The sequence below is a fragment of the Lithobates pipiens genome, unplaced genomic scaffold (genome assembly GCF_037356315.1).
Source record: "Lithobates pipiens isolate NorthernLeopardFrog02 unplaced genomic scaffold, aLitPip1_a1.2 Scaffold_19, whole genome shotgun sequence".
Classification (NCBI taxonomy): domain Eukaryota; kingdom Metazoa; phylum Chordata; class Amphibia; order Anura; family Ranidae; genus Lithobates; species Lithobates pipiens.
This window is the reverse complement of record NW_027507764.1, coordinates 434180000-434207409: the sequence shown is the minus strand read 5'-3', so window position 1 is coordinate 434207409 and position 27410 is coordinate 434180000. Positions and strand designations below refer to the sequence as shown.

Sequence of the window (27410 nt, the reverse complement as noted above, 5' to 3'; positions counted from 1 at the left end):
TCCTGAGTAGTACCTCAATCTATTCTCTTGGTAAAACTTCACATTCACTCAAGTCATCTGCAACTTCATTCTACATTCCTCCCTTCAGGCATTATACAGCTAAAATTCTAGTACATGCTCTCTTCATATCCTTGGCTGAACTATTGTAACACTCCCCTTTTTGCGGTCTACCAACATGCAGACTGGCACTGCTCCAGTCCATCTTTAATCTGCTGCTTTACTCCTCTGCTTCTATTCCCACTCCTCAAATACCACTCCTCTGTCATTCTCAGCACTGACTACCATTTACTCTGACAAATTCAGTGTAAATCCCTGACTTCAATCTGCAAAGATCTCTACGGTCTGAGCCCTCTATACAATTCTTTTCTAATTTCCGAATGCCACCGCAAATGCAGTATCTACTTTGTTTACATCCTTTTCTTCGCCTCCACTTTACTTACTTCCTCATACTCCTATAGCACGACATCAGAGCCCCATCATTGGTTGGATTGATAGGACTAGTGCCCCATTGTTGCCATCAGTTAGAAAAATAGTGCCCTATTGATGGTGTCAGTAGGGGGAATGGTGCCCCATCATTGTTGGTGGAATAGTGCCCCAAGGGTCAGATAAAGGCAAGCGAAGGGCCACACTATGGAGACCACTGCTCTAGACTATAGGCTCATAAAATAAACTATAAACCTTGTATTATTACTTTAGAACTTTGTATATGTTATTTAGCAAAATCAGTAGTCTATCCCCCTTTGCACAGAACCATTGGAGATGATGCCAGTACATAAATTGATAGCTAAATAATAATAGCACTAAACTGAATTTTAGTTTACTGAAGTCATGTGAGGGGGTGTTAGAATAGTTATTAATGTGGTCACTATGTTGCGTCCACCCCCAGGATATACAGTGCTTTGAAAAAGTATTTATACCCCCTGACATTTTCTACATTTGTGTTTTTTGGTTGTAACATGACAAAATGTATTTTATTGGGATTTTATGTGCTAGACTAACACAAAGTGGCACATAATTCTGAAGCGGTAGGAAAATGATAAATGATTTTCAATTTTTTTTTACAAATAAACATCTGAAAAGCGTGGCGTGCATTTGTATTTCGCTCCCAAGTCATAACTTTTTGGGTATGTCTCTACCAGCTTTGCACATCTAGAATGAAATTTTTCTCCATTTTTCATTTCAAAATTACTTAAGCTCTGTCAGATTGGATGGAGAGCGTCTGTGAACAGCCATTTTCAAGTCTTGCCACAGATTAATTGGATTTAGGTCTGGGCTTTGACTAGGCCATTCTAACACATGCTTTTATCTAAAACATTCCATTGTAGCTCTGTTTGTATGTTTAGAATCGTTGTCCTGCTGGAAGGTGAACCTCTGCTCCAATCTCAAGTCTTTTGCAGACTCTAGCAGGTTTTCTTCTAAGATTGCCCTGTATTTGGCACCATACATCTTACCATCAAATCTGACCAGCTTCCCTGTCCCTGCTGAATAAAAACATCCCACAGCATGATGCTTTCACCACCATGTTTCACAGTGGGGATGGTGTGTTCAGGGTGATGTGCAGTGTTAGTTTTTCGCCACACAAAATTTTCCTTTTAGGCCAAAAAAGTTCAACTTTGGTCTCATCTGACCAGAACACCTTCTTCCACATGTTTGCTGTGTCCCCCACATGGCTTCTCACAAACTGCAAAAGTGACATCTTATGGCTTCTTTCAACAATGGCTTTCTTCTTGCCGCTCTTCCATAAAGGCCAGATCTGTAGAGTGCATGACTAATAGTTGTGCTGTGGACAAATTCTCCCACTTGAATGGTGGATCTCTGCCGCTCCTCCCAGAGTTACCATGGGCCTCTACTGCTTCTCTGATTTAATGCTCTCCTTGCCTGGCCCGGATGATGGATTGAACAGTGCTCCCTGAGATGCTCAAAGCTTGGGATATTTTATAACCTAACCCTGCACTAATCTTCTTCAACTTTATCCCTGACCTGTCTGGTGTTCCTTGGCCTTCATGATGCAGTTTGTTCACTAAGGTTCTCCAACAAACATCTGAGGGCTTCACAGAACAGCTGTATTTATACTGAGATTAAATTACACCCAGCTGAACTCTATTTACTAACTAGGTGACTTCTTAAGGCAATTGGTTCTCTAGATTTTAGTTAGGGGTATCAGGGTAAAGGGGGCTGTATACAAATGTATGCCACACCAGTGGTAATTTTGACAGCAAATTTCGATTGAGTTTTAGTCTTAGTATTTTGACTAAAATTGCATTTTAGTTTTAGTCTTTTTTTTTTTTTTTTAATCTTCTGCAATTGTTTTTAGTTTTAATCACATTTAGTCGGCTAAATCTCCAGTACAGTTTGCCGACTAAAAAGTTCTACACTTTAGTCGACTAAAAACTCCAGTACTTTTTTTTTTTAGTCGACTAAAATATAATGGGTGTAGTTAAATTGCAATATTTAAGCATTTCTATACAATTTCCAAATTCATTATGTTCTGCTGGAGTGAAAAATCTAAAGTTGTTTATGGTATTAACGTTTGAACATGCACTAGAGACACAGATTTAGTCATTATAAAACATCTTTATTTAGGCAAAACCAAGTTTTGTTCCAAGAATATTGCTTTTCTTTGACAGAAGTGTTAACACTTAAAAAAAAAAAAAAAAAAAAAACCTCTTTGGCGTTTTTACAACCTGTCGTACATGATTTAACTTTCGTTAATTTTGCCACCTTTACATGCCGGCGTTTTGCCACGTCTTGCATTTAGAAGCATATTAAAAACAATTTTTTATTTTAATAAATAGCCAAAAATGAAAACCACCTGTTAACAAAACGCCGATAAATGTGAGTTACCGCATTTACACGTGTTTACGAGCTGTTACAGGAATTTGGCGTTTCAGATGCCCCTGAACATCCGTCCTGAACGCTTTATTTTTATTTTTTTTTTCTCTTAACTAGAAACTACTATAAACGACCCTGTATACATGTCCTGATAAGATAACATAAAGGAGAGTTCTGGGGCAGCTGAAAAAAAAAACAGTAGTGTACATGAGGCCTTTGCGTGATGATGCCACCATGCAGTGCATGAACATTTACATGAACTTTAACAGTTCAAGATACTGAACAGAATTTCTGTTCAGTTTCTTGAACTGTTGAACATTAATTGTAATGTACACAGTCACACTCTGTGGGTGCTCTCTGCTCTGGACAGTATTAGCCGTCAGGACTCGGGAGTGGGACTCTCGTTGGGAGGCCTGTAATGGACACTGCTGCTCTGGACGGTCGTCTGAGGACTTGGAGGCCTGTAATACTGGCTGCCCAGTCGCTTGCTTGCTGGGAGTGGAAGCAGGCAGTGCTCCATGGAAACTGGAAGTTAGTTCACGAGGGTATACGTCCCGTTTTTGTTCCATTTTTTTTTTTCGTTCATTTACAAAAACGGAATTGATTTTCGTCATAGTTGTTATCAATGGACAAAAATGTGGTGTACTTTACGTTTAGTTTTCGTCACTGCAAAAATGCCGTGGACGAAAATTTTGACAAACGTTTTTGTTGGTGAAATTAACACTGCTCCACATGTTTCAGATATTTATTTGTAAAAAAAAAAAAATTGTAAACCATTTATCAAGGCACTGTAAATAGTGGGTTATGTCCGAGAGCTGGTGAGTTTTGGTGGAGATGTGAGCTAGAAAGGTGTTCAGGTGGACAACACGGTGGCTAAGTGGTTAGCACTTACACCTAAGAGCACTAGAGTCATCAGTTTGAATCCCAACCATGGCACTTACCTGTCTGAAGTTTGCATGTTCACCCTGTGCTTGTGTGGGTTTCCTCCAGGTATTCCACTTTCCTGCCACACTCCAAAGACGTGGTAGGTTGATTGGCTCCTGTCTAAATTGGCCCTAGTATGTGTATGTATGAATTTGAGTTGGGAACCTTAGGGCAGGGACTGGTGAATGTACATTATACTGTATATGTAAAGTGCTGTGTAAATTATAGGCGCTATATAAGTACCTATAATAATAAATTTATGGTGTGGAGTTGGCCATCCATGGGATTGGCTGGGGCCTTTTCGCAATTGTGTATTCCTGGAAGCATGAGATGTTCTCTTGCCAGGGAATGCCTGGAGAGGTTCTCGTATACAAGATGGAGGTAATGTAGAGACAGAACGAAGTATGTTCGCCCTGAGGAAGGTACGGATAACTGCTGCCGGAATTGTGGGAACTTGCATGTTATACCATTTCTGAAGTTCTGAAGCCTTACTACTGGACTTACCTCACCCTTGTCTGGCCTATTGCTAGAACTGATACCTTGCTGGAGCCAGGAAGAATGCATTGAAGTGTTGCAGCTTGGTAACATACATGTGGTGTAAAATTGTACACATATGTTCTCTCAGGGAGCAGAGGACTTGCAATTACACAGAGAATGGGGCAAAAGGCCTGTTAATAGTACCAGGAAATGAAATGTTCTGCCCACGTTCTTTTGGCTTTGCCCGATCCGTGAAAGATGAAATCTTGTTGGAAATCTAGTAATGGCATTTACACAATTCATACATTGCAGGAATCAAAGGTGATCTATTGTTAAAATGTGCTTGTCCCATGAATCTGTATGACATATGTCACCAGTACCAAATTGCCATTTTTTATTTATTTTTTTGTTAATTAATTAATTCCAGATTCTAAACAGAGATGGCAAGTGTAATTTTCAAAAATGGTGCAGCCTATGCTAGTCCAACTAAATCTGAGACTACATCAAATGCAAAAATGAAGTGCATTCATTCCTTGTGTAGTATGCACAATACTTTGGAGAATAGTCTATCTGTAAATGTGCGCCTTAGGTAGACTATAAACTAGTGGGATTATAAAGGATGCTGAAAGGTAATATTTAATATCTATGTCTGTTCACACCTTAACTTGTTTCTAGCCATACATTGAGTCCGGAGTCTGGAAAGATGATCTAAGAGGAAAATCTTTAGTCGTTACAGTGTCTTTCTTCCAGCACTCAAGGTCACCCACAAAGGCAAACTATTGATTAGGCCTCTTAAGGGATAGAGAAATCGGAGACTTAATTGATGACTTGTCTGTAAATTCGGCTGGACTTTTCTGCATGGTGGGCAAAATCTAGGAAAGAAGAATTATATACAAGAGTATTGCTAGTAGTGAGTGCAGCAATTGGTACTATATAGTTCTTTGCTACATTGGATCTTACTGGGCTATTTTGCCTTCTTTCTTAGGCCTCATGTACACGGGACATTTAAATACCTCTCTTGAATGCTGGAATTTGACAGCTAGTAATAGACGGTTAAAAACCTCTGTTCTGCTGCGTTTACTTGACACATTTAACCGCATTTAGCCATGTTTGTGTTTTTAGAAGCATTTTTTACATTGTAAATGGTCAGCAGTGTATCTCGATTGAAAACACCTATACATGAAATGCAGCTAAATGCGAGTTACCGCGTTTAGCTGCGTTTGCACGCTGTTACAAGCATTTGGCGTTTCAAGCGACCAAATTTTTTTTTGGCCTGAACGCAATTTGTTTGCGTTAAAAAAAAATGCCAATAAACTCAACTGCCTCCTAATGACTATAAACTACTTGGTGTACATGGACAGAGAATAACCTGGAGGAGAGTTCAGGGGCCGCTGGGAAAAAGTGCCCAACTGCTCCTAAACGTCAGTTTATCAGCAGCAGTGTACATGAGGCCTTACTTGTTACTTTCTTTTCTCTCATATCGTTCCAAAAGGAAACCTGTATTCTATTGCAGCTTGCCTATTCTTAGTTGTGATGGCTACATTCGTTTTTTACATTTGTTTTCTGGGATGAGACAAACCATTTACCACTGACGGGTGCTTACAATGATAGTGCATCTAAATCTGCTAGTACCTCTAACACTCCAGTCCCCCCCCCCAGAAGATTAACAATGCTGTTGTCCAAAAATCTCTCTTGCTCCTTCAGCCAAAGTGGGGCACTCTAATGCCCCGTACACACGGTCAGACATTCCGCCGACAAAATCCGTTTTTTCCAATGGATTTTGGACCAAACTTGTCTTGCATACACACGGTCGCACAAAGTTGTCGGAAAATCCGATCGTTCAGAACGCGGTGACATAGAACACGTACGACTGGTAGCAAATAATAGCTTTAATCTCATTTATTCTGAGCATGCATGGTACTTTGTCCGTCAGAATTGTCTACACATGATCGGAATTTAAACGATCGGATTTTGTTGTCGGAAAATTTTAGATCCTGCTCTCAAACTTTGTGTGTCGGAAATTCCCGACGAAAAAAGTCAGATGGAGCCCACACACACGTTCAGATTTTCCTAGAGCAAGATCCGATCGCACATTTTCCGTCAAAGTCCGACCGTGTGTACAGGGCATTATACAGGAGGCGTGTTATTGGGAAGATCACCAGGTGAAAACAGAAGGAAAAAGTCTAAAGGAAAAATAATGCTTTCAGCAAGCTGGGATTGTATAGAGAAAAATGCAAATCCTTCAAGAGATGAAACCACTTCCTTTTTATGTCTACATTTCAGTGTTCTATTTAGATGTTTACCTGGAGTTCAGCTTTAAAGTAAATCTGTCACAAACCCTGATCAATTTAAACTAAACATATGATAAAAAATACCCGATGCCTGCAGTTAAAACCATGGCGTAGATTTACTAAAACTGGAGAGGGCAATATCTGGTGCAGCTCTGCATAGAAACCAATCGGCTTCCAGGTTTCTATGTCCATGCTTAATTGAACAAGCTGAAGTATATTGCCCTCTCCAGTTTTGAAGCATGGGGCTTAATTGACTAAAATAAGAAATTCTAATAACATAGGCGGCTGAAATGATCTCCAAAATGTATCTTTTTTTGATAAAAAGCTAAACTATACTCCATTCCCTTTTTGTGATATTAAAGCTCTGCCCCTCTCCCTTTTTTTTTTTTGTTATAGAGGATTATCCTGTGTTTGCGTTTGTATACGTGTGTGTGTGTATGTTGGGGTTGCTTCATCGCTTTTTTTTTTTTGCGTGTATATGTTTGTTTTGTGATTTTTTTTTTTTTTTTTTTATTGAGCACTTTAAAATGACTGTTCCTATACATAGTCCACTGAGCTGTTTATTGCAGCAATTGTTTTCTGTTCATACACCGTTGCTTTAGAATTTTGACATATTTGGCATTGTTTTGATGTATCTGTTCAATTGCAATAATTTAAGAATGAACACTCCTTTAAAAATACATTGGGCTCATATAAAAATTAGTTGCGATCTGCAGTAGATTGCTTTTTAGAGTGTGCTTAAAGCGGAGGTCCACCCTAAAGTGGACCTTCCGCTCATCGGAACCCTCCCCCCCTCCGGCGCCACAATTGGCACCTTTCAGGGGGGAGGGGGGTGCAGGTACCTGTACAGTACAGGTATCTGCACCCACTTCCGGGATAGCTCTCTGCAGAAAGGGGCGTAGATTACGCCCCTTTCCAAAAGTCCCCCGCTGCCTGCTGGGAAACGCACAGATCCCAGAGGCAGCGGGGACCGTCCTTATTGTGCAGCGCGACTCGCGCATGCGCAGTAGGGAACCGGGAAATGAAGCCGAAAGGCTACACTTCCTGATTCCCATACCCAAGATGGTGGCGGCAGCACCCGAGAGACGATCGAGAAATCGACTTCGGGTGCCGACATCGCGGGCGCGCTGGACAGGTAAGTGTCACTATTTTAAAAGTCAGCAGCTGCAGTATTTGTAGCTGCTGGCTTTTAAAGAAGAAAAAAAACGCGGAGTCCCGGCGGACTCCCGCTGTGTTACAGTGCATATAGAAAGTATTCAGAGCTTCACTTTTTCCACATTTTGTTATGTTACAGCCTTGTTCCAAATTGATTAAATTCATTATTAACAATTCCCCATAATGACAACGTGAAAGAAGTTTGAAATCTTTTCACGTTTTTAAATAAATAAACAGGAAAAAAAAAACGTATATAAGTATTCACAGCCTTTGCTGAAGCACCTTTGGCACCAATTAGCAAGTCTTTATAAGTCTGATGCTACAAGCTTGGCACACCTATTTTTGGGCAGGTTCTCCCATTCTTCCTGGCAGGACCTCTCAAGCTCCATCAGGTTGGATGGGGGATCGTCAGTGCACAGCCATTTTCCGATCTATCCAGAGATGTTTAATCGGGTTCAAGTCTGGGCTCTGGCTGAGTCACTCAAAGACATTCACAGAGTTGTCACATAGCCATTCCTTTGTTATCTTGGCTGTGTGCTTAGGGTCGCTGTGATTTTGGAAGATAAACCTTCATCCATTCTGAGGTCCAGAGCGCTCTGGAGCAGGTTTTCATCAATGATGTCTTTGTACATTGCAGTATTCATCTTTCCCTCGATCCTGACCAGTCTCACAGTTCCTGTCACTGAAAAACCTCTCTACAGCATGATGCTGCCACCACCATGCTTCACTGTAGGGATAGTTTTGGCCAGGTGATGAGCGGTGCCTGGTTTCCTCCAGACATGACGCTTGCCATTCAGGCCAAAGAGTTCAATCTTTGTTTATTCAGACCAGAGCATTTTGTTTCTCATGGTCTGAGTCCTTCAGGTGCCTTTTGTAAAACTCCAGGCAGACTGCCATGTGCCTTTGTATTGAGGAGTGGCTTCTGTATGGCCACTACCATACAGGCCTGATTGCTTGAGTGCTGCAGAGATGGTTGTTCTTCTGGAAGGTTTTCTCTCCACAGAGAAATGCTGGAGCTCTGCCAGAGTGACCATCGGGTTCTTGGTCACCTCCCTGACTAAGGCCCTTCTCCCCCAATCACTCAGTCTGGCTTGGAGGCCTGCTCTAAGAAGAGTCCTGGTGGTTCCAAAATTCTTCTATTTATGGATAACGGAGGCCACTCTGCTCGTTGGGATCTTCAATGCTGCAGACATTTTTCTGTACCCTTCCCCAGATCTGTTCTTTGGTAAAATCCTGTCTCCAGATATCTACAGACAATTCCTTTGACTTCATGGCTTGGTTTGTGCTCTGACATGCACTGTTAACTGTGGGACCTTATATAGATAGGTGTGTGCCTTTCCAAATCAACTGCATTTACCATAGGTGGACTCCAATCGAGTTGTAGAAATATCTCAAGAATTATCAGTGGAAATAGGATGCACCTGAGCTCAATTTTGAGTGTGAATGCTTATATACGTGTGTTTTTTGTCGTGTTGTTTGTTTGTTTTGTTTTAATAAATTTTCAAAGATTTCAAACAAACTTCTTTCACATTGTCATTAATGGGGTATTGTTTGTAGAATTTTGAGGAAAATAATGAATGTAATCCATTTTGGAATAAGGCTGTAACATAACAAAAAATGTGGAAAAAGTGAAGCGCTGTGAATACTTTCCGGATGCACTGCATATCATGTACATTGCACACAGTTGTGGCGCTACCCCTTTCACTTGAATGGGCCATCTTCAGTACTGCCCACTAAGTGAAACAGAAGGGGTAATTATTGCAGTACCTTGCAGTTGTACCATGTGTATGCCCCGTACTGTTGCCTTTGCAGCTTAGGTTGGTGATTGATGGGCAGTAAAAACCCAGCTCTACTGCCTGTTTTTTTTCCTCCTCCCAACCACATGTGTAAACGGAGCTTATAATGGGTAGTCTTCCTCTTCCTTCAGACATATACAGTCGATTTTTATGAAAAAAATATATTGGTATGTCCAGGCTTTGCAAGGATTTTCTTTTATAGTTCTCCAGTTTGATTGTGCTAAAAACCAGCTTGAAGCTGATCAAACCAATGATGAGTGTTTAGATCTGTAGGTTGTACAATCAGCCAAATTGTACATGAGAGAGAATAACTTCAAGCGTTAAAGAGTTAATAAATTAGAGGCCATTGCTGTGTGCCTGGGCATCTGGTTCATATGTAAGCTATTATGTTTAATGTGTATTCGGTTAATGGCTGATCCCGGTCTGAAGCCTTGACTGTATTTCATCATGCTCATTTAAATATGTTTATTGACCATTGCTTTACACACACAGCGATCAGAGAACACAATGTTGTGTACAGTGTTGCTGATTCTTTACTACATATAAAATCCAGAGCTGCTTATTTTGCCACTTGAACTTGCATGGCATCATCACGTCCGAATAGTTGGTGGCCTGCCATATTTTTGCCCCACAGTCAGCGGTGATGACCAGTGCTCTTGAAAGCACAGGTGTTGTCTCCTAATATTGCCGATCTTTTCCTCTGGTTGCACATAACACAGTTGCAGATGTAGTTGCTCATGTATAACGCAGATCGTTCTGTTAATGTAGGACGATTGTTCACTTTATTTAACTTATTATAGATGGTGCAAAGCGAACCTGCCACCAAACTAAAAGTGCCCAAAAAAGAAAGTAAAGATTTCTTCCCCCGACACTTACACCACGAACTGCCCTGTAGTCCAGAGAAACTGTTAGCTGAAATCTCCTTAATTCACACACTATCAGTTTTTCTGCTGAGTTTTTCCTTCAGGTTTACCAAAACCATGTAGTACAAGGGCCTGCCTGATTGCATACAAATGGAAACTCCTAAGGTGTGACCTCATATTTATATGGTTTTGGTAAATCGGAAGGAAAAACTCAGCAGAAAAACTGATAGTGTGTATGGGGCTTAAATCTCCTGGTCCCCCGTGGCTTCCATTTGGTTCTGCTCATGCAGGAAACAGTCGTGCCATGGAAGCTGGTGGGAGGAACCACTAAGTGTTGGAGAGGACCAGGAGATTAACACACCAGAAAGTGATGGTGTCCAACACCTTTCTTTGCCCTGGAGTGCAGTTTGGTGGCAGGAAAGGTAAAAGTCATCATTTCTCCAGTTTGGTGCTGAAGTTAGGAGAGGTATTATTTTGCTTTCCTCCTTTATAAGTATAATATCTGTTATGGGCTCATTTAGTTTGGTAACAGGGTCATGTTAAGGCTGGTTTCACATTACATTGTGATAAGGCGCACTTCGTCATAACCCACAGTAATGCATGGACAAATAAACTTACACATTGGATCCTATTTCTCCAATTTTGGCAGCAGCTAAGACGATTCCAAAGTAGAAAGTGTAAAAACAGTAATCCCTTTTAACAGCAACATCTTCCCACTCTTGGTAATCTCCATCATTGTGCCCTGTGTTGCAAGTTACTGGAGGTATCTGACCACAATGTGTAGGTCATATCTCGCTCAGGCTGTCGCACCAGCCTTACATGGTTGCACACCACCCCATCCACCTTCATTCTGTCATGATCCTTGCAGTCCTTGTGTCCTTCACATGGCTACCCACCAAGTTCCTGGCATTTATAGAAGGAAAAACAGAACAGCATTCCTCGCATAATAGTTTATTGAAAAATGTAAAACAGTATAATGAAAATGCATAGTTCATGCATTAGTGTGCTTAATAGGCTGCCATTTTTGAAGTGGCACTTTAATGTATGTTAGCGCAACATAACTCGGATATGGGAGCCATCTATGGGTTGTAATTTGATGCATTGAAAAAAAAATGGTGTTTGGTTTAAGGTGTATTGGCAGACCAGCCAAAAATAATGTGTAGTAAATAATACTACTAATATATACTAATCATAAAAAATAATATATGCATATACTATTCTACAATAATATATTATAATAACAATACTACTAATGAAAAATGTGTGTAGTGCAATGCACTCACTGGATATGTATTGTATGAAGGGGTTTTAAAGGTTGATTTTTTTTTTTTTTCCAACACTTTATCTTCTCCAAAGAAATGAAAATACTGTAGTATTTCTATATTCAAATGTCTTTTGGATCCTATCAGGCCCTCTTCACATCTGTACAGTGCATTGCATTACTATAGGCACATGTTTCAGGCCCTTATTTATAGTCATGCCTCATTTCAGACATAACCCCCTTTTTTTATTTTATTTTATTTTATTTTATTTTTTTTCAGCATGCCCCAACGCATCGCAAAGATGGTTGTGACATTGTGTGGCACATGTGCTTATGAAAAGTGTTTTGAAGTGCCCTTTAAAATGAATAGAAATGCACCTCTCCACTGAGCTGTATTGCTGTGCATTGCTCCTGTTAGAGGTAGCTGTTGGCTGGGTTCTCACTAAACTCTATAAACGCTAAAATAAATGCAATATGTTTAAATGTAGGTGGAATGTATCTTCTGTCTCCCTTCCCTTTCATTTCTCAAATGCAAGCTTTTTTTTCAGCTTTTCTTAGACTTCCTAATCAAGGGGGGCTACATTCGTTCTCCATGCTTCCCTTTTTGTGTATGTGGACGTAGCCACCCTTTCCTGCTTGTCTGAGTTGGACTACACATTTAAACACGGACGCATTCAGCTCTATGGGAATTGTAGTACATATGTAGGGAAGCTTGTGACCAGAAATAACGGCACTGCTCAGTCCACACTAGTAGAGAATAGGGATCATCCACAAGTGGAAAGAAGCCTTGAAAACAATGGCAAGAGACTTAAAAAAACAAAAACAAAGTGAGTTTAGTGCCACTTTAAATCCCATTGTGTTGGCGTTGTACCCAGGGACGCATGACATTTGAGATTTACATAGCGTTTGGCATTTGTTCTAAGCACATGATAGTTTGCCAAATGGCTAAATCACCAGCAGTCTCATTAAAGAGAAAATGTTTGCAATATTTTTAAAATTGGGACATGACCCTAATTGAGTAGGAGGTAAGTTCAAAACTGGCCTTGGAATCGATGGCCTATAGAGGTAGTGAAGTCCGTCAACAGTAAGCAGATTCAACCAAGCTTGGGTCAAACATTCAGCTATACTCGGACAAAATGGGGCTGACTCAATAGACCACTTGGTCTTTTTTCAGCCATGACTCCTCAACGTATCTATCTTATAAGAAAATGAGTAAAGCTGGATAGGATACACGCTGTGTGAGGGTTTTTTATTTTTTTTCAACCAGTGGGCCGAAAAAAAAAAAAAATCCTGCATTCACATAAGGAATGTGGATACAGGGATCTCCCCCACCCACTATCGTATTCTGACAGCGGGGACTCCCCTCTTTCAGAATACATTGGTCAGTGCTTGATGATTGAATGCAGGTTTTCCAGCAGGACCATTCGCCAGAAGCCAATCTAACGATCAGCTTCTGGCAAACAGAAGGCTACACACAGTTTCAATCCATGTGTACCCTGCTTAAAGTAGTTGTAAACCTCAGTGTACTCACTGCCTCGTTCCTCTGCTATCTGTATGAGTCTCTTCTGATGGTGTCCACGGGGCAGGGCACAACCCGTGATTGACAGCCTCTGCCTTGTTGCTGTGTGCTTTCTGAAAGGGGGGTGTGTGTCACTTCCCACCTATCAGCTCTCCTAACGGATGGTTCGCCGCCCCCTGCTTTTCTGAGCTGAGAGATCCTGTGTAAATTCTGCACTTTGAATGGCTGTAAGGTGGCTGTAGTTACAAGGTACAATTTATGTAGGAAGATTTGTTTAATCTCTGTGTATCACCTGTGACCAGTCACTTCACTGGGTATAGGTAAGGATTTTCAACCACTTTAAAGTGTTACTAAACCCATAACAGTAACATCAGTGTGTGTGTGTGTGTGTGTGTGTATATGCAGTAAAGCATGCTTGTTATGTTCACTGTGGAATCTAAGGGGTTGTATAATGGCTGTGTGATCCTGTCTGCACAGATCCTCTTCTTCTTTAACTGACTGCAACCCATCTCTCGATAGAACAGAGCATTAGTAGACAGGCCGCACATGCTCAGTTTGGTGTGTATTGCAAGAGTTTTTTTTTTTTTTTTTTTTTTTCATTCATGGGAGAGTGCATGTAATCAGCACAGGGCCAATCGGTACTGTCCAGACAGAACTCCTCCTACAAGCTTAAGTAGACACTCGTACAAGTCTCAAGACTCCTATATACTGCTGATGAGAAAAGGCATTTAGCAGTTTATATTTACTAAAATGATTGTATTCCCATGTTCTGTGTACTGTGGGAGACCAGATATGAGTGCAGGTTCTGGTTTTAGTAACACTTTAGGATATGTTCACAGCAGCAATAGTGGTAATGTCACAATTTCAAACTGTCAATAACTTAATTAATAATTAGTAGTATAACTGTCATTGTATTTTTTTTAGGAGAGAACATTGAAGGCCTTCGGGAGAATGATTATCTCTTGATACACTCATGCCGGCAATGGACAACGATCACAGCTCACAGTTTGGAAGAAGGGCATTATGTCATAGGCCCAAAGATCGAGATTCCTGTACACTTTGGAGGTATGCCATGCGTCTCATATGATAACATATACCTGTGTTACCTAGATATATAGGGGGAAGCCATTTTGAAAAATGCATGTATTTGTGTGACCGAGTTTTTTGAGCTGGCAAATACATCCACATCATCTGCAGTAATTAAAGGGATGGTATACGGATTATACAGTAAATAAGCTGATGTTTTATTTTTATGTACATTTTTTCTCTTACTACCTAAGCTGTGAATTTTTTATGGAACCTGTAGTTCAGGTTTACCTGTTCTAAGCAGTAAGAAGAGTGGCGTATCCCTCTTCTGTCGGGTTCTGTGCAGTATGTGTAATGTGATCTCCCTGCTTTTTAGGTTGGTTTTACAGCAGCAGTTGTTATCTGAGCCTCTTTCTAGTACCTCTGCGTACAGCTTGCCACCGGCTGGCTGCAAATACTAAAATATGAAATATTTCTAATGAATATTCATTTTCTATGGCTGATTAACTGGTCTTGTGCACTTTCAGTAACGTGTACAAATACAGTTTGAAAATAATGCAAAATCTGCATGGCTCATTTGGCTAATGCCCTTGGATACAATACAATAGAGATGCTGGTAGCATGCTTCTGATGCAAGATCTGTTTTTAAGTTGGAAGCAGAGGGAACCAGTGGGGGCAAATCTGTTATTTTAGTTTAAAGCTAAAGGGCCAAGGTTGCCTACCTCTACTCTAGACAAATGGTTAAATACATGGAATGCATATGTAAACTACTTTACCTGTCAAAGACTTTGTAATTCTCATTAGCCAGTTAGTTTTGTGATAGAAACAACCCTGCTAGACAGCACTAACAGGTTCTGGGCCTCTTTGAACAACCTAATATTTGATCAGTACATAATGGCCTCCCTCTGTCTCTCCTTTGTGTTCTTAGTGTTAGACATACACTGGGCAAAGCAATGGAGTCCTGACAGAGAGAGTGGAACAACACTTTTAAGTGGACTGTCAGTGGTCACACAAGGTGGAAATCAGTGGTATAAATCTCACCGTGAGAGATAAGAAGCCGGTAGGCGGTTTATTTGCACAGGATCTACCTAAACTAAAACATTATTCTTGAGAGCACTGACCCTTTAAATAAAATATGCAAAAAATTATTGGTTAAACACATTTTACCCCTTCTTTTCTTTTCCTTTTTTGTACTCTTCATAATAACAATCTCAATTATTTAGAGGTTGGATGAAAGGTTTCTAAAGTCTATATATTTTTTTTTTTTTTTTTTTTACCTTTTTATTCTCAGCATTAAGGTAAAATGGCTTGTATGCAGCACCGATCCATTGACTTCCTGTTCCCACAGGAGACACAGACAATGGTGGGAGACATTGGTCCTGCTGCTGTCAGTCAATTCCTGTGAGGGGGAAGCGGGGGGTGTGACCAAGCCATGCCATGTGTGTCTGTAGAGAGACACAACCTGGCTTGGTAACGCACCCACATGGGTGCCCACATGGCACAGCGCTTGCGAAGGGAGCACATGCAAGGAGAGGAGAGCCCTGACAGTTGACTACCAGAGAGAAGGTAAAGGGCTGCTCTGCGTGATATCGTTCCACACAGCAGGTAAGTATAACCTCTTTTTTTTATTTTTTATTTTAATAAATAACCATATAGCCTTTATTATCACTTTAAGTTTTATTACTATGGTGGATAGAAGAATCCTCCCCACAGAGACGATGTATTGTGACAGTGGGGATTCTCCGCTGTCAGAATACACTGATCAGTAGCTGCAGGCACTGATCTAGAAAAATTTACCAACAAACCCACTCGTTAGAAGTCAATTGTTAGCTCGACTTCTGTTGAACAGGAGCAGCCACACATGAATTTAAATTTGTCTAATCCCTGCTGAACCTACCAAATTTCGATCTATGACCAGCTTTATATTGAGAAAACAGGTTCTTTACTATTAGAGCAGCAAAAATGTGGAACTCCCTCTCCTGGGAAGTGATACAGTACTAGCTGAGTGTGTCAATGGCTTCCTTAAAAAAAAATTTGATGTCTTTTTAAAAAAGTAGAATATACAGGGCTATGGAGATTGCTGGATAATAAAAATCACACACATCTTATTTCAGCTATGTAAACTTTTGATAGTTCCATACACCAGGCCAAAAAAGAGGGATGACTAAGGAGTAAAGAGGGACAAAGGGAGCTATGTATAAATTTATGAAACTCATTCAGGGCTCTTGTAGAACTCCCACTGATGTCCGTTGTATACAACAAACAAGTATTAGTAAAAAATTCATAAAAAAAACTATAATGGGCAACAGTAAGAATTTTAGTAACTTTGATTAGGGCCAAGTTGTAATCGCTATATGACTGGATCAGAGCAACTCCAAAACTGTAGCTCTTTTGGGATCTTACTTGGCTGCAGTGTTCAAGACCTACAAAAAATGGTCCAAGGAAGGAAAACCAGGAACCAGAGAAAAGGTCATGGGTAGCTAAGGCTCAATAATTGACATGGGGAGCAAAGTCTGACCTGTGTAGGCTGATCCAATAGAGAAGCTACTGTAGCTCAAACCGCTGAAAATGTAATGTTGACGGAATCAAAACACACAGAGCATCGCCGTTTGTTGTGCTTGGTGCTGTGTTGCCACACCATTCAGGGTGCCCATGCTGACCCATGTACACAGCCAAAATTGCTTACAATGGGCATGTGAGCATCAGTCCTGAGGATGGTCAGGTGCATGTATGTTGCTTACCCCGGGGAAGAGATGGCACCAGGATGCAGTATGGGAGGAAGGGAAGCTGGCAGAGGCAGTGATCTTCTACTGGGTGCCGGATACCACAACATACTTTCAGAGATCTAGTGGTGTCCATGCCAGATGATTTTAGGGCCAGGGCTGTTTTAACTGGTTGGGTGGTCCATGTTGTGGTGGGTGGTCAGTGTGTGTATCTATCTCTATCTCTCTATCTCTCTATCTCTCTATCTCTCTATCTCTCTATCTCTCTATCTCTCTATCTCTCTATCTCTCTATCTCTATCTCTATCTCTCTCTCTCTCTCTCTCTCTCTCTCTCTCTCTCTCTATCTCTCTATCTCTCTATCTCTCTATCTCTCTATCTTTTTGTATTAGGGACAACCATCAGAATGATTCATAGAATATAATAAAAGCCCTCATTCTATAATTACACATTTTATGCAGTGCCTATGTCTCAGCAGTCAGTGATTTATTTTGTTTCAGCCTTCTCTGCGACGCTTTATGTAACATGCAGTAATGACATTTGAAATGGTTGGACATTTCCTGCCGCCAGCGGTGTGTGGCATAATATTGAGGCTTCTCTATTGTGTGCCATGTTTCATTAGTATCCTGGTTTGAGCTCCCTGTGTGAGGAAAACTTGACTCGTGAAAATGAAACTGCATCTTTATCACACGAGTATTTTATTCACATCCTAGTTTTCTCCATTAGCCCTACTTTGTACGTGGAAGGGGTGAGCGTGCGACCACGGCTGTTATTGGCTTAAACTGACCATACACAACATTTCTTAATTTTTTAATTGTTAGTTGGTGTCAAGTGGACATGCATATTTTGATTGCAATAAAATTTAAAGGCGCAGGATGGGAGTTTTTTTTCCCCAAATGAATAATGTTCTAACTGGCAAAGTCCATTCATCCAAATGAAATGTTAAAAGCAAATGAAATAGCGAAGCACTTTCAAATCACATCTTTCAATGTACTGTGAATTTTTATATGAATGTTCATAATTGTTTGAAAATCCACTAGTGGGTACGGTACTGTATATATCAATCAGCCATAACATTATGACCACTGGCAGGTAACGTGAATAACATTGATTATAGCATTACAATGGCATCTGAAAGTGGATGGGATATATTAGTCAGCAAGTGAATGTGTTGTCCCTGAAGCTAATGCGTTGAAACCAGAAAAAATGGGCAAGTGTAAAGATTTTAGTGATTTTGACCAGCAGCAGACTCTTACCTCTGTCACTGCTGCACAACTGATTGCCTTTTGTTTCTTCCTCCCCCAGTTTGTGCTTTGCTGCATAGGGGCTCCAGTAGGCTGAGACCAATAGAAATGCAGGTACTTGCGATGCTTGCATTAAAAAAAATAATAGGATGTTATTAATGAATACATAGCTTTATTTACATGTGCCTTTTGCCTGGAATCTTTTATATCTGCCCCCCCCCCGCCACAGCCTCTTGGGACATGTCACAGGTCCCAGGAGACTACAGGACCAATCACAGGGCACAGAGTGGCTTGTGCATGTGCAGTGGGCAACCAGCTGTGAAGCTGCAAGGAGTCCAAGTCCGCTGCCCACAGGATGCCAATGACTGGATCCAATGCCCAATAAAGAGCCAGGAGTCGAGTGAGGGCATTGCTGGATCCAGGGACAGGTAAGTGTGTGTGTGTGTGTGTGTGTGTGTGTGTGTGTGTGTGTGTGTTTTTTGTTTTGTTTTTTAAAAGTCAGCAGCTACAGTATTTATATCTGATGACTTTTACATGTTTGTTTATAGAGTGAAAAAGCTCTTTAGGCTGCTTTCACACGGACGATCCCTTCAGGTCCGCCTGTCATTTTTTCAGGCGGACCTGAATGGATGCTCCATAGAGGTCTATGGAGCGTCGGATGTCAGCGGTGACAAGTCCGCTGACATCCGACCCGCTCCGATCCGAAAAAGTGTGACGGAGGAAAAAGCTATTTTTCCATCCGTCATCGGATCGGGTGACGACGGACACTGCGGTCCTTCGTCACCCGATCTCCCATAGGGGAGAGCGGCGCTGTGACAGGTCCATCCCTGCGCAGCGTGCAGAGACAGACCTGTCATCTTCCTGCTCAGCGGAGATCGCTCCGGCGATCCCCGCTGAGCAAGTGGATATCCAGCACTGATCCGCCCCGTGTGAAAGGACCCTTAAAGTGACCACTAAACAACCTTACTCCCCAAAACATAATCCATACACACCCTCAACCTAACCACTTGCTGACCACATAACACCGTTCTACACAAGCAAAGTGGCTCTCCTGTGCTGGATCTCATAGCTAGTAAGTGATCTGTTGCTTCCAGGCTGGTTCGGCCGGGGCGCTGCCTGTGCTGTGACTAGACACAGCACAGTTCAGTCAGTGAGTGCTGGCCAATGGATGTTTGTCGGCACCCGTTGATCAGCGAGAAGGAAGACAGGACAGAGCTCTGCATATGCAAACAATACCGAGCTCTATCCTATCAGCGGGGATGTGTCTGTTTTTGTTTCCCTGCAAAGGGAGTAAAAACTGGCACATCCCTTAGTAAAATCACGTTACAGTAAACACAGAAACCCTGGCACACACTTAACCCTTTGATCGCCCCTGATGTTGACCCCTTCCCAGCCATTAGTACAGTGACAGTGCATATTTTTAGCACTGATCACTGTATTAGTGTCACTGGTTCCCACAAAGTGTCAGTGTCATGTTGTCCACCGCAATATTGCAGTCCTGATATAAATTAATGATCACCACCATTCCTAATATAAAAAAAAAATAATAATAAAAATTCCATTATGTATACCATAGTTTGTAGACGCTATAACATTTGTGCAAACCAATCAATATACACTTATTGGGATTTTGTTTACCAAAAATTTGTAGCAGAATGTATATTGGCTTAAATTTATGAAGAAATTAGATTGTTACATTTTTTTTTTTTGTATTGGTTAAGTTTTATAGCAGAAAGTAAAAAAAGTTTTTCAAAATTTTCGGTCTTTTTTCATTTATAGCACAAAGAATAAAAAAATTCACAGGTACATAAACATTTTGTTTTATGTACAGCACTGCGTGACTGCACAATTGTCAAAGTAACGCAGTGCCAAAAAGCAAAGAAATTGCCTGGCAATGAATGGGGGTAAATTTTTCCAGATGTCAAGTGGTTAATGGCCTCGTGATCTGTTTTTCATGAAACGGTTGTGTTTTTTTGCCTCCCTTGTAATGTCATTTGTGGGCTCCTTGCCTCTCTTTTTCCATATTCGTTCTGTTTGTTTAGAATGAGCAGTGTATGTTAATGGAGGTCATGAGAACTGCACACTACAAATCCCATATTCCATCTCAGTAGAGAGCAAGAGGTGGCTACATTCCTATATACAGTGACCATTGAGAACAAATGTAGCCCCTCTCTAACAGGAAGTCAGATCACGCATTTGGAGATGTGGAGGAGGCTGAGAGTACTAGCAGGTAATTTCTGTGTTTAAGAAGACATGTTTTTTTTTTTTTTGGGTGTCACGTTGAAGAGGAACTGCAGTCTGCTCATATAATTTGTAATAAAAATATCTTTGCCATTCTGAAGCTTCCCTCCAACCACTTTGCATATTTTATACTTGTATTTACTGTGATTCTGTACTTTCCAAATATGCTGAAGAAATCTCTCTCCACTGAGTCTGGCTGCAGCCATTTAAACTGTGGGCAGCCGATGCTGCTGCCTGTTCACTTCCTGGATTTACACAGAGGCACACCTCCAGCTCTGCAGCTCTGATTGGCCCTCCTATGACTCATCTGCTCTCCCTTCCTGGCTGACTCTCAGAGTGAGAGAGAGAGAACTGTGCATGGTGTCATAAGCCTAGGCTTTGCACCAGACAAGAATCAGGAATTGGTCTGTATAAGGTATTTACTAGCAGAAAAAAATGTTTTACTATTGTAGTGTCCATAACCCTTTGTAGGGCGGCCTTGACTTAATGGGCTTACCGGTTACCTCCACTTGGCTTGTTCTTCCACGTCTACGACCAGCTGGTTCCGAGACTCAGGAACAAACGGATCCCTACCCCAGACCAGACGGGTCTATTGGGAGTAGCCAGCAGAAGCATGTTGCGGGATGTCCGACACACCCCGTGACCGGGACCCCTCGTGGGGCTACCACGATCCTGGAACCAGAACAGACCACACGGGCATTGCAAACTCCTCTCCTTAACACGTGACCCCCAACATCTTAAGTACCCCTTCCCAGACTCCTCAGCGAGGCCCGGCACACCCGCTGATTGGTTGCGGGAAACCTGATACCTAAAACGTCCAACCAGGCCTGGTTCTGGCTTGTCATGTGTACCTCACTACACACATGACCAAGCCGAACTTCCAACATAGCCCAGCCAAACTGATGTCAAAGTCAACCTACATAATTAACCCTCAGAACCCCTACTGTTCTGAGGCAAAAACTAAATTTACACCTGTATGACATTTTATCCAAAATGTCATCCGCTACGCTATACAAAGTTAAAACAACAAAGGCAGAAGATTTAATAGATGGAAAGATGAAAAAATTACTTTAAATTTAATTTTGTTTTTAAAGTACATTGGTCACTTCCTAAATTCTGAAGGAATAAAATGTAAGCACCCCGATATGCCTACATAAACCCTCAAGCTTCCACATGAATCCCTGGGGGCTATTAGACAAATTCACTCATTTTTCCAACGCTTTCTGGTTTAGGTCCAATCTGACATGACCCCTCCAGCCTCCCACACCTCCATATTGTCCCATCACAGTGCTGAGGCAATAGAATGGTGCAGGATCTGCAAATCAAAGGTTCACTTAATACATGTTAAGCCGAATGTTCTCTTCCATGGATCTGCGGTGTGTGATGGCAGGAACAGCTGTGAGTGGATCTGTGGGTTGATCTGAGTGGGTTGTTAAAAACTTGTTAAGACTGGTTTGATTAGTTAATGCTTTTTAATAGGTGTTCATTACTCTGCTGTATCCTGTTATTAAATGGGATGGTGTTGGTAATGTACAGGGTTTGCTACATTTTTCCACTCGCTCCTTCTTTGTTACGCAACATATTTATAAGTCATGGGCACTGCCCATGTACAAGTATTTTCTTTTAGACATCCATAACCTATTGTACGTTTCAACCCTGGCAATCATCATATGATTGGATTGTCTTGTCGAAATGTCTTCTAACATGTACAAAGAATAATTCAGTGGGCAAGTATTTTATTGCTTGTATTGATATACTGCTGCCATATTACACAGAGCTACAGTCAAAATAACCTTTCTTACCTGTGTCTGGCGCAGAGGAGCTTACACTCTAACATGGAGTAAACTTCTAGGAAGGAGTGATAACCACTTAGCAGCTGATAAAAACTAGGAGCTAAAGCTGAACTCCAGGGAAATTTCAAACCTGAACTTGCAGAGTGGCTACCCCCACACTGCAAGGGTTAAATGCTAATTTCTTTACATTAAAAAGCACTTTAAGCTTGCCTTATCCCAGGCCAAGCCCCCCCACCCAAGAAGCCAATGCTCTCCTCCCTCACTCCAACACTTTTGGTTGTGGGAAGGCCCTTGTCATCCTCACTTACCATGTTGAACTGCTGGTCTGGGATTGTACATGATGTCAGGAGAGCAGCTTGGGTTGTTCTGGGGAGAAGGAAACCTGGAGGAGTGAGGGATAAGGATAAGATCTATCTTATCTAAGGATACGATATTGTTAAGATAGAGCAAGCCCAGAGATGGGTAGCAAAAATGGTGAAAGTTGGGGGATAAAACCTATCAGGAGAGACCTCAGGAACTTATGTACAATCTGGAGGAAAGAAGGGAAAGGAAAGACACGATTGAAACCTTTAAATACACCAAGGGGTTAAATAAGGTTCAAGAGGGTTTTTTTTTTTTTTTTTAAATATGAAACCAAAATCCAGAACACGGGGACTAATTTTTATAAAGTAGTATTTTACTGAAAGTGTAGTTGATGCTTGGAATAAACTTCCAGCAGAAGTAGTAAGACGGTCAACAGTAAATGGCTTTAAACTTGCTTGAGACAAACCTAGATCTATACAAAAAAAAGATAACGAAAGAAAAAAAATGGGCAGACACTGAACTACTGTCTCTTTTTTTTTTTTTCTGCCCAAACTTTTCTAAGTTCCGTTATGGTCCCTAACCACTTTCCGCCCACGCTAAAGTTGAATGACGTCTACAGTGTGGAATTCCAGTGCCGGGAGGGCATCAATAGACGTCCTTCTGTGATCTCACTGCTCCAGTGCCCCATGATCACCGAGTCCTTTGGACTTGGCTGATCACAGAACTGGGTAAGGGGCCCATAACAGCTGATCGGGAAGTAAACAGGAGCCGGTGTGAGGAGAAAAGAGTAAAGCCGGTAACGGGCTTCTATTAGAGGCACATCAGCGCAGATCTGTGCTACCCATCAGTGCAACAGTGCTGAAAGCTAAAAATTGGCCTGGGCAGGAAGGGGATGTAAGTGCCCAGTAGACAAGTGGTTAATATATGTTCTTTATTCTTTCCAAAGGAAACGGACACAAGGATTATGACGGAATACATACAGTATATCCAAGCAACCTGGTGGCTAAATAAGTCACAAGGATACCGTATATACTCGAGTATAGGCCGACCCGAGTATAAGCCGAGGCCCCCAATTTACCCCCAAAAAACTGGGAAACCTATTGACTCGTGTATAAGCCGAGGGTGAGATATGCCTGTCCATCCCTGTGTGTGTCCGTCCATCCCTGTGTGTCCGTCCATCCCTGTGTGTCCGTCCATCCCTGTGTGTCCGTCCATCCCTGTGTGTCCGTCCATCCCTGTGTGTGTGTCCATCCATCCATCCCTGTGTGTGTGTGTCCATCCATCCATCCATCCCTGTGTGTGTGTCCATCCATCCATCCATCCCTGTGTGTGTGTCCATCCATCCATCCCTGTGTGTGTGTGCGTCCATCCATCCATCCATCCCTGTGTGTGTGTGTGTGTGTGTGTCCATCCATCCATCCATCCCTGTGTGTGTGTGTGTGTCCATCCATCCATCCATCCCTGTGTGTGTGTGTGTGTGTCCATCCATCCATCCATCCCTGTGTGTGTGTGTGTGTCCATCCATCCATCCCTGTGTGTGTGTGTGTGTGTGTGTGTGTGTGTGTGTGTGTGTGTGTCCGTGCAGCCTTGTGTGTCCAGCCTACCTGTGTCCCGAGCCTCCGTGTCGTCCCGTCCCGAGCCTCCGTGTCGTCCCGTCCCGAGCCTCCGTGTCGTCCCATGCCAGGATCGCCGCTCTTCGTCGGCGCCCTGGCGGCCATTCCCCTGTTCAAAAGCCGCGCCTCCGCCTCCGCCTGTGATAGGCGGAACACTCAATTTCCCAGCAGTCAGTGTTCCGCCTATCACGGACATCGGCTCATCCGAGGATGAGCCGATGTCCGTGATAGGCGGAACACTGACTGCTGGGAAATTGAGTGTTCCGCCTATCACAGGCGGAGGCGGAGGCGGAGGCGCGGCTTTTGAAAGGTAGAATGGCCGCTGTCTGTCTGCTCGACACGCTGTTCGGGCAGTCAGACAGCGGTGACTCGAGTATAAGCCGAGGGGGGCACTTTCAGCCTCAAAAAAGAGGCTGAAAATCTCGGCTTATACTCGAGTATATACGGTAAGCACATTTAGACCATCCTATACAGTACTCATAGATATTCTAGTATATAGCTTAATGGAGTTCATCCAATACTCATAGTACATCACCTAGTACCCAAGAACTATTGGTTGCAGGCGTTTGGGAGATGCATGGAAGGAGTATTCATTACAGTACATGCATTTTAAAGAGTAAGTAGATGAGAAAGTTAAAAAGAAATGTAGACAGGAATAAGGGTTCAAAATGGATATGGAGCGAAAAAGGGGCCTGGACTTGAAGATTGTGATGTCACTGTCTCTCCATCTCATCAAATCGGATAATGCTTTGCATTCATTGAGAAAATGCAACGGATACTATGAACGTCGCCTATGCCGAACAAACGACCTCCTGTGTTTACAAGGCAGCAGCTTGGCATGGGGACAGAGGTCACCAGCCATCGTATGGGTGATTTCCAGCTTTCACAGGGATCTTCCAGATATGACACATACATACACATACTGAAACATTTTTTACCTTAATGCAGGAAATGCATTATGGTAAAAAATGTTTAGGCTTTACAATAGCGTTACATTTAGTAAGGGCCGATTTATCATGTAGGTTGTTTACTTTGTAAGAATTAGAACATTTCACCATATCTTTTATATGTTCTTCCGTTGGACCCCTTTCACAATGGGGTGTTTTCAGGTGCTTTTGGGCTAAAAATAGCTCCTGAAAATCTCCTTCCCTGCAGCCACAGTGTGAAAGCCTGAGTGCTTTCACACTGGAGTGGTGCGCTTGCAGGACGTTAGAAAAAGTCCTGCAAGCGGCATCTTTTGGGCGGAGCAGGAGCGGTGAATACACCGCTCCTCCACCGCCCCTGCCATTGGAATCAATGGACACCCCTGCCAAAGCGATTTGCAGGCACTAGTAACCTTTTATTTACCCACTAGCGGGGGTTAAAAGCATCCGCTAGCGGCCGAAAAGCTCCGCTATTACATCGATATAGTGCCGCTAAAATTAGCAGCACTTTACCACTGATGCCCCCCCGCCCCAGTGTGAAAGTAGCCTAAATTTGTACAGAACCACAGGAGATTATGGGGATATATAAATCGGTCATAACAACTATGACTTTCCTTACAACAAAGAAAATCATGTACTGCTTCCCGTGATGAATTGTTTCATTGAACATCACATGATGATCATAAACAAGTCCTTTTTTGTTTTTAATCACCCCTTGAAGTAAGTTTGAATTCACGTCAATGGCTTCAGATCAGTTGCTAAACATAAAACACTGGTGAATAGCTTACATGCCTTGAACCCTGCTGCTGCCAGAGTCATTTTTTTGCAGGTTTGTTTTTTGTTTTCTTTTGCCCGCATGGTTGGATGGTTTCTGGATGATTCAAGGACATTTGCACTTTATTTCTATTATTAATAAATTGTAATATAATTGTGCAACTCACCATAATGCAGAATCAGTGGGAACCCTGAGCTTGTTTTCTTGCAACTAAATGGTCCCATCTGGAGTTGATAGACAGGGACACCCGAAGTATCTTGGATTGCTGTCCCAGTCTAGTCTGTAATCTCATTTTGGTTGCTGTAACTGCAAAAAAACAGCTTCACAACGATGGGAAGTTGAAAATGGAAGCAGGCTTTTCAGTGCTTTTGTGGCAGTATCAGGATATTCCACCTTGAATTTAATCCAGAATGTATGGAGATAATAAACATGTTATACTTCCCTGCTCTGTGCAAGGGTTTTGACCAGAGCAGCCCCAATTCTCCTGGAGTGCCCAGCCAGCGCTCCTGGCTCCTCCCCTGTGCCCCCGCTGAGAGCCGCTTTTCATGGGTGCACCGATGTGGGCACGTGCGCTCCTGAGACCTGCTGCTGCGTCCATTGACACAGACTCAGCCCTGCCCTCCACTCTGTGTCACTGGATTTGATTGACCGCAGCAGGAGCCAATGGTTGGAGCCGCTGGGCTCGTGCTCATTGCTAAATCTGATGGGTTCAGGTAAGAATAAGGGGGAGGGAGGCAGCTGCAGCAAAGAAGATTTTTCACCTTAATGCATAGAATGCATTTCACCTTAAGGCATTTTCTTTGACTTCAGCAGAAATGTCTTCTGGTAGTAAGTCCTTAGCTTTTTGTTAGGAGTAGCGTGATCGCATACCTGAAATGTGTTGCTGACCGCCGCACGAACATTTACGTTGGCAGAATGGCACGTACAGGCAAATGGGCGTACAGGTACGTCCCTTTAAATTTGACGCCGTGTGGTCGTGTGCGTGCCGCCAGCTCCATGAGTGGGATCTTGGGTCCCGCGGACTCTGTCTGCGGGGATACCTGCGATTGTCTCACAGCGAGGAAGAATGGGGAAATGCTGATGTAAACAAGCATTTTCCCATTCTGCCTAGTGACGCTGACACTGATCACAACTCCCTGTGATCGGGAGCGGTGATCAGTGTCGTGTCACATGTAGTCCACCCCCCCCCACAGTTGGAATCACTCTCTAGGACACACTTAACCCCTGCAGCACCCCCTCCTGGTTAACCCCTTCACTACCAGTCACATTTACACAGTAATCAATGCATTTTTAATCGCACTGATCTCTGTATAGATGTGAATGGTCCCAAAATGGCGTCAAAGGTGTCCGATCTGTTCGCCATAATGTTGCAGTTGTGATTATAAACGCAGATCGCCGACATTACTAATAACATTTTTTTTCATAAAAATGCCATAAAACTATCCTCTATTTTGTAGACACTAACTTTTGCACAAACCAATCAATAAACGCTTATTGGGATTTTTTTTTTTTTTTTTTTTTTTTTTTACGAAAAATATCTAGAATACGTATTTGCCTAAACTAAGAAAAGAATATGTTGTTTTTTTTTTTTATGTTTTTTGGGAATATTTATTAGAAGTCTGCGGGCAGGGAGGTGGTGAAAGAGCACTTGA

General features: G+C 42.2%; 1 protein-coding gene across 1 annotated transcript in view; it reads left to right on the top strand.

The window, feature by feature from the left end:
• The window catches only part of GAREM1 (GRB2 associated regulator of MAPK1 subtype 1), a 229634-nt gene that overhangs the window by 39885 nt on the left and 162339 nt on the right, over positions 1–27410 (top strand). Inside the window, exon 2 of the mRNA XM_077492623.1 lies at positions 14043–14183. Coding sequence (XP_077348749.1) covers positions 14043–14183 — 141 coding nt within the window. The remainder of the gene's footprint in view (positions 1–14042; positions 14184–27410) is intronic.